Source organism: Populus nigra, chromosome 2 (genome assembly GCF_951802175.1).
Source record: "Populus nigra chromosome 2, ddPopNigr1.1, whole genome shotgun sequence".
In the NCBI taxonomy this organism is placed as follows: domain Eukaryota; kingdom Viridiplantae; phylum Streptophyta; class Magnoliopsida; order Malpighiales; family Salicaceae; genus Populus; species Populus nigra.
In genome coordinates, this window is record NC_084853.1 from 38,148,159 (window position 1) to 38,159,832 (window position 11,674).

The window sequence follows — 11,674 nt, forward strand, 5'->3', positions numbered from 1 at the left end:
TTAAAGTAATTTAATAATTTTATTGTTTATTGACTTAAAATTTGACAAAAAGATTTAACCACGAAACAATTTATTAAAGATATAAATTACCATCTTGAATACAAGAGCAACAAATCCAAAAAGGGTTCCTCGCATCTAAAGTAAGAAACTCTAAAAAACAGACCACCGCTCGACGGCGCATTGACGGGTTTCCTCCGCCTGGATCAAAGAATTGAACACTTTCCCCGTGCTTTATGTGCCAGCTAATTCAACATTTTAATGTCTGGTGTGATTGGATTGCGATTATTATAGTTTGTTTAAAGTGATTTTTATTCTAAAATATATTAAAATAATATATATTTTTTATTTTTTAAAATTTATTTTTAATATATAAACTAAAAATAAAAAAAATATTAATTTGAAGTAAAGAAAAAAATAAAAAATTTTAAATTTCTTCAATAACGTTTTTAAAACGTGAAATAGGGTTGCTATTTCTTTTTTTTTTTTTTTTTATCATCAAAGTTTTTTTTTTAATTTTTTCCAGTTGCATTCTTCTTTTTTCCAAATTAATGATCAACTCCTTTGAAATTATTAAGCAAATTTAGAATTCAAAGAATTGAGGCCCGAAATGATAAATCAGGTGCGGAAACCGGAAAAAAAAGAGAAAAACTTAATTTTACAATAAATTTGTATCTGGAATTATTAATTTTTACTAATAATTAAATTTTTTATATGGATAAAAATTGAGTCAATTTACGTTTTTTTTATTTGGAAAAATAATAATATTCTATTCTTATTTTATTTTAATTTGAATAAATTTCTATTTTTTTTAATCTTATTTAACTTGATTAAATATGTCCCCATGATATATATAAGAAAATAAAACTTCTTCATATATAATGTCAATTAACAATTATATCAATATATATTTAACGAAATCTAACAGAAACACTTGATTATATAAAATTTAAGAATTTATATGATCAAATAAAAAGAAATTGCATACTAATTTAGTAAATATATAATAGTATTTAGTGAATACTATCAGTTAATATTTAAAAAAAAAGTATATTTTATTATTAAAACATTTTTCACCAAACAAACACAATTTAAGAAAAGGAGAGAAAACAGAGATTGAGTAAAGGGGGGGAAAGGGTCACAAATGACTTTTTCAAAAGAATAAAATAAAGGTATGACTTCCTAATCCCGTGGTTTGTTTTTTTGTTTTAATTTTTTGTAATATTTTTAAATTGTTTTGAATATTAAAAATAAATTTTAAAAAATAAAAAATATATTATTTTAATATATTTTAAAATAAAGAATACTTTAAAAAAATATATTGCCGCATTATAAAGCAAGCTCTCGGTGCAAGACATGGAATGCGTGTAATACAGCTAAGAAGCCAACGAATAAAAACGTGCGATCCCCCAAAACATTTTCATAAACGCTCGCACTTTCTCTCAACCTTCCCAAGAACCAATTTGATATTATCCAAACCCATAAAAAAACCCTCGCATCACATTCAGCTGATTTCACTCCTCACAAACTCTTTCCCCAGGTACTCTCTCTGAGATTCTTCTGTGTGTTTCAAGGGTTAGAGTTTCATTTAATGGTTTATGCCCTTCATTTCTCAATCTTTTCTGTTCTTCATGTGATCGACGTTTCATTTTTCATATATATATATATGAACTTTGTAATCATAGAGTGTCTGTCAGTCATGCTGTTTGGATGAACTCTTGTTAATTATACAAATTGTTTAAATTACTCATTTCCTTTTTTATGCTGTCGAATTAATAGTTTGTTCGTCTAGATTCATGATGCCTATAAGATTCTTGAATATATTTGTAACTGCATCTCTCTTAAAAATTGAATTCTTATCCTTGAATTGTGATTAAAATTGTTACAAATACTTATCAATATTGTTGTTCTCTATTGACACGCATGTACATATTTCATGTTTACACGATCTACGCAAAATAGAGAACTAAATCGCTGTTCTTTCTTCTTCTTCTTCTTCTTCTTTGATCATTTTGATGAATTACAGAATTCCATAGTTGGTTCAAGATTATATATTTAAGGTTTTTGGATCGGATCTGTTAATATTAAAAAAATAAAATTGAGAGATGGGATATTGGTTCTGTTCGTAAAGGGAATTGGGCTTTGCCAAAACATAAATTTAGGCTGGAGATGACTTCTGTATTGACTGGTAGATTTGGAGTTTCGTTGTGTTCATAATGTTATGGGTCTGGAAGCATACGATCCATGTCAGTTCTAAATGAAATGATACCGAGAGCATGATGTGCAGTGTCATGCAATTTACGTTACTACAGTTCCAGTTCATTCTTTTTTTTTCTTCTTCTTGGAATTAACTCCAGTTCTTTTTTATGATACAACTGCAGAAAATACAAGCATGGGAAGCAAGGCGCCAGGCTGGGCTGATCAGTGGGGTTCAGGAAGTTTCAACAAGGAAGACGATGAGAAATTCATGGCGAAAATAGGGCATAACAATGGTAACGCCAGCAAGAAGATGGCGGGGGTCAAGGCAGCAGCTTCAACAGGACTCGACAAGGCCAAGACAGCTGCTCAGAAGGTAAAGAGTGGAACTTCGGTGGGTATCAAATGGGTCAAGAACAAGTACCAGAAGAAGACTTCAACATAATTTGTAGAGCTCTGAAAAATGGCATACTGGAATAGGCTGGATGGTAACGGAGGGGTTAAAAAAAGACCTAGACAGGATGATCTACAAATCCATGGAGATACATTTATATACGATATTCCTTACTTTTTTCTGTTAAAATGAAAAATGAAAAATGTTCTTTTTTTTTAATCATTATGCGAAAGATCCCTTTCGAACTCTTCAAAATTCAATTAAGCCGATCTCGAATTATTTGGTCAAATGCCATCCTTGTCATTTGATTTCTTGGACTAGCCAACCAAACTTCCATGTCTTTGGGCCAGTTGGTGACAGTTTTCAGCAGAAACAGCACAAAGCAACGTCGTTTGGGTTGATTTGACAGAGTAAAAACTGTAAAAGAAAATCATCAGAACCAACAATTCCCGGCCTCGTTTATTAATTTATTCATTCTTTTTCTGAAGAGACCTTGTTCATGCATCAATGTAAAATAACCAGTAAGGCAAATAATCCAAAATCAACCAGAACACAGGGAGAACCGCAAGCCATGCACTCAGCGCAGAATTGACATAAACAGCCATGAACGCAAATTGGAGAAAAGTGATTTACTTAATATAGACAGCAAATTATCCAAAGATAAAAGGGAAAGTCAGAGACCAATGTTACTTGGAGACAGCAGCAAACAACCGAGGCAGTAAAGAATTTACAAGTAATCTAGATTCTTCCTTTTTTTTTTTTTTTTTGCATGGCTCGAACACACAGATGTGCCATTGTAGCATTTCAATAGACCCCAAATGTGTTCTCACCACTGTAGCTCATGTAAAGGAACCCATCTTCATCCTTGTTTTCCTCATATATTGCTGACATCATGGCAGCTGCAGCAATGCAACCAATTTTCACGTCACAAGGTCCGTAACACAGGCAATGTTCATAAATTTTTGAATCAAAATGCACTAAATGTTATCTCACCAGTTGGTGGTAGAATGTTCTTCACGAAGATGAAAATAGCCTTCTCTGGACTGAGCTTAATCCTTTTTCGGACCACGTACACGAATTGGCCAACAGTGAGATCAGCAGGAACCAAATATCTACTCATCCCAAAGTTACAAATTAATTTCCATTAAGACAAAAAACAAAGTAACGAAAATATGTGAAATATGCTAGTTAGCACACATCAATAAATCTACTAAGCACCTTCCAACCATGCAGCAATACCTAGAGTTTAAAGAGATTTATGTTTCTCATTACCATTTAGCTAGGATGTTAATACATGAGCACGTAAGCTTTGATCTCAGATAAATCGCATGCCATTTATGTAACCTAAGCATGATTTAGAACACACAACAACAAAATAGGAGCCAAAGGGTATAACGCCCCAAATCCGTAATGTTCACCGCATGTTTAACAAATTCAATTTCAGGGTCAATAAATGTAAGGGTGAAGGAGTAACATGTAGAAATTACACCATTCTATTCCTTCAGAACAGCAAATCAGACTCTGCATATGACCAATATACATGATATCTAAGTATACAGTCACAATTACTCACTTAACAGTAAAATAACTCTACAAAAAAGAAAATACTAACAGCTATAATTCATGGTAATAAAAAGTTTGGAGGGCTAACTTTTTCTTGTCAATGTCAGGGACATCACTCTTCTCAGCCCTTTCCACAATCACCTACAAAAATTAATCACTTATATTAACTTCAAACTAAAGGACATGCCGTCCGAACACACAATAAAGGGGTTAAAAACAAACATACAGGAATTCTATCAGGATATTTTTCTCTGATGCGAGCAGCTTCTGCCTGCCTCCTTTCTGTCATCCATCCATCCAACACAACACAATCTTTAAATAATTCCACACCGAAATCAAAATCTAAACCCTAGATGAATCGACTATTCAGGATTGAAACAGATCACAACAAAAAAAAACAAAAGTTAGGGTTTATCAGAGAATTATTTGAATACAAACCGAGAGGATGTTCCATCTTGAACGAGCTTTTAGCCATCGCGATGATCTGCAATTTCTTTTCTTTTTAAGAGGAAAAAACTTATTCCGGTCAATTTAAAAAATAAATTGTTCAAAGAAGAAAAGCAGAGTAAGATTATAACGTAACGTACCGAGATTGAGAAGAAGAATTCAGAATTCGGATCCGGAAGCAAGGAAGGAAGGGAGAGAGAGAAAAGGAAGGGGAAATAATAGTAAATAATAATAGGCTGCAAGCAAGGGAAACTTCTTCACTCTTATTATTTTGGTTGTCTATCCTTTACAGTCCTTTGTGTGGACCCCATGTGAATTAAAGATAGACGGTGTCGTTTATAATTATCTATTTACTTACGGCCTGGATCTGAAATAAATTGGTAGCTGCTAGTATTTACAGTAACTTGTGGTCTATGAAAGCTGCGCTATTAAGATATTTTGAAAAGACATTTTTTTTCTTCTGTGATTGTATCTAGAAGCGTGATTGTGGTGTATTTATTTAAAAATATATAAAAAATAATTTTAAATAAAAAAATTAAATTTTTCCCACGAATACACCATTGACTTTTAAGAATTGTTACAAGGATTACCGAAGAATTTAAAAATAATATTTAAAATTATTATTTTTAATATATTAATATTAAAAATAATTTTATAAAAATAAAAAATATTATTTTAATTAATTTTTAAACAAAAAAATATTTTAAAAAATAACCACCCACTACTTTTTCACAAGCCCATGTCTTCCAGTTTCACAAGCCCATCTGCTACTTTTTTTCGTTAGGAGTTGGTTGCATCAACCACAAAATGAAAGAATAGGAATCATTATTGCTGCATGGCTTAAAAGCTCCTAATCAAATCCACCATCTTTTGGCATTGCTAATCGACACACAGCAGAGTTTCTACAATGGATTCTGGGTAACAGAATACAGAACATTTCAAAATCGAATGAGAGCTGGAAAAGCCACTGCCAGGACTTGTGTTTATTGTTAGCTTCATTGCCCGTCGAATTGTAAACTTGCAAATCGGCTCTCCTGTGTATCAAAGAATTGTTTAGTGGTCTTGCCTCTTCTGGCCGCTTTTGCGGTCTCTCTCCTTCACTAAAATGGAGAAGTCCACGATGTAGGGCATCTGCTCCCTCACACACGTGTGAGCAAGGACGTGAATGTACATGCATTTTCTCTCCCTCTCTATTAGGCGTAATATGACATGGTTTCTATACTCACAAAAAAATACAGAAAAGACTCGAAACACCTGATTCTTCAGTGCATCATCTTCCTGAGGTTGGAAGAGCACTATCACCTAGAATGTTGCTCTCCACAAAGCCTTCTCACCTTCCCCACACCGCCGATGGACCTCCTTAATCCTATCAGCAGATCTGCAAATCCCACTGCAGCTCCAATCAAATGACGCAACGCAGATGTTGCCAGCCTGTGCCTTCCACTCGCAATCTGAGGAAACAAGAAGTGAAAAATAGTCAGAATTTGAAACATGCTATCTCAGTACTCGCACAATTCCATTCTGCTTTGGTCCTGGCAGAGACTAAGGTTTAGAGCACATGTGCTCGAGGATAACCCATGTGGAAATCTTGTTTGTTATAAATTTGCAAATAGCAACTAACAGGAGGAAACAGAAATAAATGTGTTTGAGAATAGCCATACGAGGCTACTGCACTTTCATTTGAATAGTGATCGTGGCAGTATGATAATTGTCACTATCATATTGAGAATTCCAAATTGTAAATCAGAAGCATCAATAGGCTGCATAGGATTTTCCATCATGAAATTATTGGTTTTTCTGGGAAAATCCTATTACTTCTATATCAACTTTCAAAAACACTATGCTGTACATGATAATTTCTCCAAACTTTACAAGAAATGGTAACAAATAATCACATCAATCCAATATTTAGTCAATTCAATCTGGTGCGTAGTGTATTCCTTCAGGGTGTAAATATTGATGTGACAGAGGCTCAACCCCCACTAATCATAACAAGGGAAAACTCATTATCTTCAGCAAGACAGTAATTGGTGGGTTTTATAAATTGTATTAAAGTCTAATTCAGTCCAAGAAAATCTCCTCTTCTTCTTTTTTAACTAAAGTTTTCCCATATTTCAAGTAAAATATAGCTTTACCAGGTGGAGTGCCACAACATAGCCTCCGATCATCAATGTGATCCACATCAAGTCCAATAAACCACGACCCCAGCGAAACATCCTCGTTGGCATACTTGTGCAGAACATGTCTGAGATAATTATTTGCACAAGAACCATCATTAATGTAAGGAAACTATGGGAAAAAGCTTGAAATTTAGATCCAGGCACGATACTCCATCATATCATGTTACAAATAAAGAGGAACTTACTGGTTTATTGATATATACGTAGCCAAATCTTTTGAAATGGCATACAGCTGCCCAGTAGCATGCCGGAAGTACTTATTCCCTGCCTCACCGAATTTCCAGTACTCGGGTTCATGGTACCTCACACCCCTGTTCAACAAAGTGACAAGTTAAGAATGTAGAAGATGATTCCTTTCCTAAAACTTTCTGACAGAATGAATCCAAGACAATTTCACTTACTTTTGATTAAGGACAGGACCAGATTTCATGCATCCAATATATACTCGTGGTTTCTTTCGGTGTCTGACTAGAGTTTCTCCAAGTGTTGCTGCACCAAGTAGCAAGAAAATGGACTTAACACAAATTATTAGAAAGTAGAAGCTATGAACAGCAATTTTCTCGCATGGATAAAACTGATGAGATAATTCATGTTAATTGTCGCATTGATCCTAGAGGATATGAAAGAACTTAAATTCTTCAGATGGTGGAATATATAAATTTTTATACGATTATAATAATCCGAAATCTTTTCCAGTTGATTTTTTATTTGGAAAGAGGGAAAAGAATATGTCATTAAACATCTTCAGATAATTATATACCACTAAGAATGGAGTCACTGCACATTTTATGTTGACCTACCTATATTTACATGGACATCATCATCAACTTTGACATAGAAATCTGCATCCCACGAAGCAACAGCAGTTGCAAAATATATCTTTGTCTTGGCTGACAATTCAAGATACCCTTCAACATGGTCCTGCTCATATTGTAGCAGAGCAAACATGTGAGTTCATAGATTTTTCTTTTCCTGAGTAGGCATGTACTTTTTCTTCAGAAGTGAGCAAGTGTTTCATTAAATAGGACAGCGCAATAGAATTGGAGACAAAAGCCTTACCAGTCTCAAGAAATCTCCATGCTTTCTGTCCTCTGCTTCAATGGCTCTGTCCAAAATGCCTCCTGATGTGGCACTAGACAATATAAAATAATTTTAAGTTAAATTAAATTCATGATCAAGCATTTTCAAAGCTATTGGCTGTCATGAATACATTCAGAGAGCACAGGTTTAATTCAGAAGTTTTGATTGTTTTCATCACCATAAATGTATATTCGAGAGCTGAAACTATATGCCCAGCCTACGTAACTACCTCTGAATAATTTCATTAACTTGTGAACATTGACTCGGAGAGATTGACATAGTAGAGTGACTCCCAGAAAATAAATTATGCTATATGATACCATAGACTGAGCATTTCGACTTATGTCAAAACAATGGGAGTACAAGTTACTACTGAAATTTTATTCTATGGGAATCCAAATGCACCCAAAACCCTTTGCAATTATTGCAATGTTGTAGCTTAGTCTTCGAGATTCTTTCAGTGCCTATAGCTGACATCAGGATAATATGGATTCTCAAGAGAGATGACATTAATTTGGTCACAGAAAACAAATGGAAGAGTTATGCAGCCTTAAATGATTGACAAAATATTGAATTGGTGCATATCAAAGAATCATCCCAACCTAAAAACTTAAGCTATTAGGTGAGATTCCAAGAATAATTTTATATTCCTCTCTAATAGGTGCATGGGTAGCCCTAATCATCGAACACATGAGGGGTGAGCAAAGATTCAAAATTAAGGCCAAAAACATACACTCAACAACTCGGACTAACATACACATACTCCATTGCAAATTACACTCACCCTTATCCATATCATTAAAGAGAAAAGAAGCCTGACTCACCTATGACCAATGACAAAGCGAACAATGATACCCTTCTCGTCTTCCAGTTTCTTCCTTTTTTCACCTATTTTGCATTAAGGGGAAAAAAAAAACTTAGTCAGCAATGAAATCTCACACAACAATTAAAACAGCATAAGAATAAGTATGGACACAATTCAATGAACCTTGTGGGAACCATGTGGCGCGAACTGAATCTCTTCTTTTGCGGCTGCTAAAAGCAGTATTAATTCCAACAACCATCAAATATCTTCTTTTCCCAGATGACCCAGTCCTCTTTAAGTCCTCTGACAAAGGAGAGCCACTGAGTATGGACTCCTGTGCTGCCCTTGCAGCAGCTAATTCCATCTCTAAATTTGAAATAGTTTTGTCTAATGTCCTATATTCAATTTACAATAGTAAGCTTGCTGTTCAGGATGCCTTCATACAAATCAACTATGATATGTAAGCAGAATGTAGAACAATTACTGGGCATAAGCTATACTTACTGAATGGCATTATGAGTTTTATAAACTTCCCCAATAATATCCTTAGAGTCACGCTTCACTTCTTTCTGATGCAACTAAAGGGACTCAAATCAGATTTCGAACAACAATAATTCAGATGAGTAACATAAAAGAATGACGAAAACAACTTGAAATGCTTGAGTCTAGCCACCAATTAAAAACATGAAAGGACAAAGAATTTATCATGTCATAAATAAAGATACCCACAATTTCATCACCACAACCCTCTGAAACTAACTTTAGACTTTCAGCTTCCATTGTAGTTGTACGAGTGATGCCTTTAGGCTCGGGAACTGTCCACATCCTGCCACCATTTTTCCTCGTTAACATTCCATCACAGATTAAGTGCCAACAAGTTACCTTGTTGAAGATTTTTGCAATTTCTTTAACCGATAAATAAAGATAACGATGCTAACAAAAATAGAATTTACTTGCAGAACCACAAATGTGCACAAAACTATCGAACATATAACAGAAACTTCGATGATTTCATTGCTATGAAATTACTTCTGGAGACATATCTAGACTGAAGAAAATAATCTATGTTTAGATTTGAAAAAGAAAGAGAATTTACAGTTAAAGAGTTTTCCTGGGAGATCATTGAAATGATCACTACAATGTCATGACGAGTGATGATAACATATACTTGAAAAGTATTGTTTCAACTGGAGGCAATTGGTTGTGTGCATCATGCCAACAACGAGTTTCTAGTCAACTATCTCCAACAAAAAAGAGCAGTCACTACTACCAGATACTAAAGAAGGATTTATGGCAATGACAGCAGATGTCGGTAGCCTTCCTTCCCCTGGTGCACAACCATGTGGGAGCAGGTTGCATAAATAAGTGGCGGTAGTTTTTAATGGTAGCACATGGATTTCCAACAAATAACCCACATTTAAAACCACGACCTTAAATAAAATCACATGAACAGTAATAACAAAGAAAAAATTAATTATTTATTGGATGATGGAGGTAATGGCAGAAGAGCATGAAAATTCTTGAAAAGGAATGAATTCACAAAGGCTTGAGAAAACAAAATTCTGATAGTAATAGCATTGAAGAAAAAGAGAAAGTCAATGCATCATTAGAAAGTCAATGCATCAAAATCCTAATTTGGATAATTAGATCTACCTCGCTTTAGCTAGAAAATAAAGCCAGAAATTGAATGGAAAATACAAACTTGAAAACTGGTGAAATATTAAGATTCAGATAATTTAAAGAATAATCAAACATTCTTAAAAAAAATGAAAATCAAAGCATATTTTTCCATTAAACCAGCCAAAACATGCCTACGATCTATACAAAAAAACAATCAACAAAAAAGAGATCTTAAAAAAAAACAGCTTGTACCCATTTCATAAAAATGAGAAACTTAATCAAATAACCTCTCCAGAGATTGCCACAGTAGGCAATTCACAAGAAAAACAAATGATTTTTTTTAAAAAAATAAGCATACCTATTGTTGAAGAACACTCCAGCACAAAAGCAAGCTAAGCAAAAGAACAGGGCCCATTTTTTTGATATAACATTTTTAGAAGACTGCTGGTCTCCTCTGCTCTTGAAAGACATTTCTTTTCCTTGTTATTTCTATCTGGGATTTCTAATTCTTCCCTTGTATTTCACAAACTGAAAGCTATCTCAACAAAAGCACACCCATATGCAAGAAAAACAGACAACAGCAACCAAATCAAAGAGACAGCTGAAACTGAAAGCTCCCTCAAGAAGTAGTTAGAATTTCTTGTAGGAGTACCAGAGCTGTGAAAGAAAGCTCTGTCCAAGATTTGAAGCTAAGAAATGTGAGAGAGAAGGAGTAGAACAAAGTGGGTGGTCTGGTTTTTTAACTTGTCCTTGTTTTTGTTCTTTACTTTATCCTCCCAGCTAAAGCTTTGCAGTTTGTAGTTGTTGTCGTTCTTTCTCTCTCTAGAAAGTATAGAAGTACTCTTCTCTGCTTTGCAGGCAATGGTAGACCTCCTAACTACCTCTCTTCTTATACCAAATTACCACACCACCATCTTCTACTCTACTGCTAGTTTTTCATTTTATTTAATCTTGTAATCCACTATCAGTATTTATTAATTTCCCTGAAATGGGATTATAATTGTTTGGTGATGTAATATTAGTTGATTTTTATTTAAAAATATATTGAAATAATATTTTTTATTTTTTAAATTTTATTTTTAATATCAATACTAAAATAAAAATAAATATTTAAAATAAAATTAAATAAATATTTTTAAAATATTTTTAAAACAAAATCTAAAAGTCTACATCAGAATCTAAAAATAAGAATTTTTTTTTCTATTAGAATAAAGTTTCTTTCTTTCTTTAAAAATGTTTGTGAGAATAAACTTTTGTGAAAAGGAAACTTCAACTTCTAAGCTGCCATTTATGGGTTCAGTTTTACTAGGAGTATATTTATGTATGTATCTCAAATAAATAAATAAATAAATATTTACAACATCAAATTTCTTAAATAAAAAAAATAAGGAA

The 11,674-nt window shown here is 33.5% G+C and overlaps 2 protein-coding genes and 1 long non-coding RNA gene across 6 annotated transcripts; 1 reads left to right on the forward strand and 2 right to left on the reverse strand.

Annotated features, from left to right (window-relative positions):
- Nucleotides 1-1,361: 1,361 nt before the first annotated feature.
- Nucleotides 1,362-2,806, forward strand: LOC133681780 (uncharacterized). Its single transcript, XR_009836559.1, has 2 exons — nt 1,362-1,537; nt 2,379-2,806. It is a non-coding gene; the product is annotated as an uncharacterized LOC133681780 (long non-coding RNA).
- A 395-nt stretch (nt 2,807-3,201) lies between these two features.
- On the reverse strand, nt 3,202-4,886 carry LOC133681778 (autophagy-related protein 8C-like). 3 transcript variants are annotated; one of them, XM_062104913.1, is made up of 6 exons: nt 4,738-4,886; nt 4,589-4,648; nt 4,377-4,432; nt 4,239-4,291; nt 3,581-3,699; nt 3,202-3,486 (listed from the first exon to the last, which is right to left on the reverse strand). In XM_062104913.1, exons 2-6 carry the CDS (start codon nt 4,623-4,625, stop codon nt 3,392-3,394), a joined length of 360 nt encoding a protein of 119 aa, XP_061960897.1. In that variant the 5' UTR covers nt 4,626-4,648; nt 4,738-4,886; the 3' UTR covers nt 3,202-3,391. The 3 variants fall into 3 exon arrangements, with proteins under 3 accessions (XP_061960897.1, XP_061960898.1, XP_061960899.1); XM_062104914.1 differs by having other exon boundaries at nt 4,589-4,643; nt 4,738-4,862; XM_062104915.1 differs by having other exon boundaries at nt 4,589-4,634; nt 4,738-4,848.
- Nucleotides 4,887-5,405: 519 nt separating this feature from the next.
- On the reverse strand, nt 5,406-11,160 carry LOC133681777 (probable beta-1,3-galactosyltransferase 2). Of its 2 annotated transcripts, none has more exons than XM_062104912.1 (11): nt 10,641-11,160; nt 9,392-9,488; nt 9,167-9,231; nt 8,846-9,057; nt 8,682-8,745; nt 7,837-7,909; nt 7,578-7,698; nt 7,179-7,266; nt 6,963-7,088; nt 6,733-6,842; nt 5,406-6,048 (listed from the first exon to the last, which is right to left on the reverse strand). In XM_062104912.1, the coding sequence occupies exons 1-11, from the start codon at nt 10,751-10,753 to the stop codon at nt 5,900-5,902; spliced, it is 1,218 nt and encodes a 405-aa protein (XP_061960896.1). In that variant the 5' UTR covers nt 10,754-11,160; the 3' UTR covers nt 5,406-5,899. The 2 variants fall into 2 exon arrangements, with proteins under 2 accessions (XP_061960896.1, XP_061960895.1); XM_062104911.1 differs by having other exon boundaries at nt 9,167-9,240; nt 10,641-11,159.
- Between the last annotated feature and the right edge of the window lie 514 nt (nt 11,161-11,674).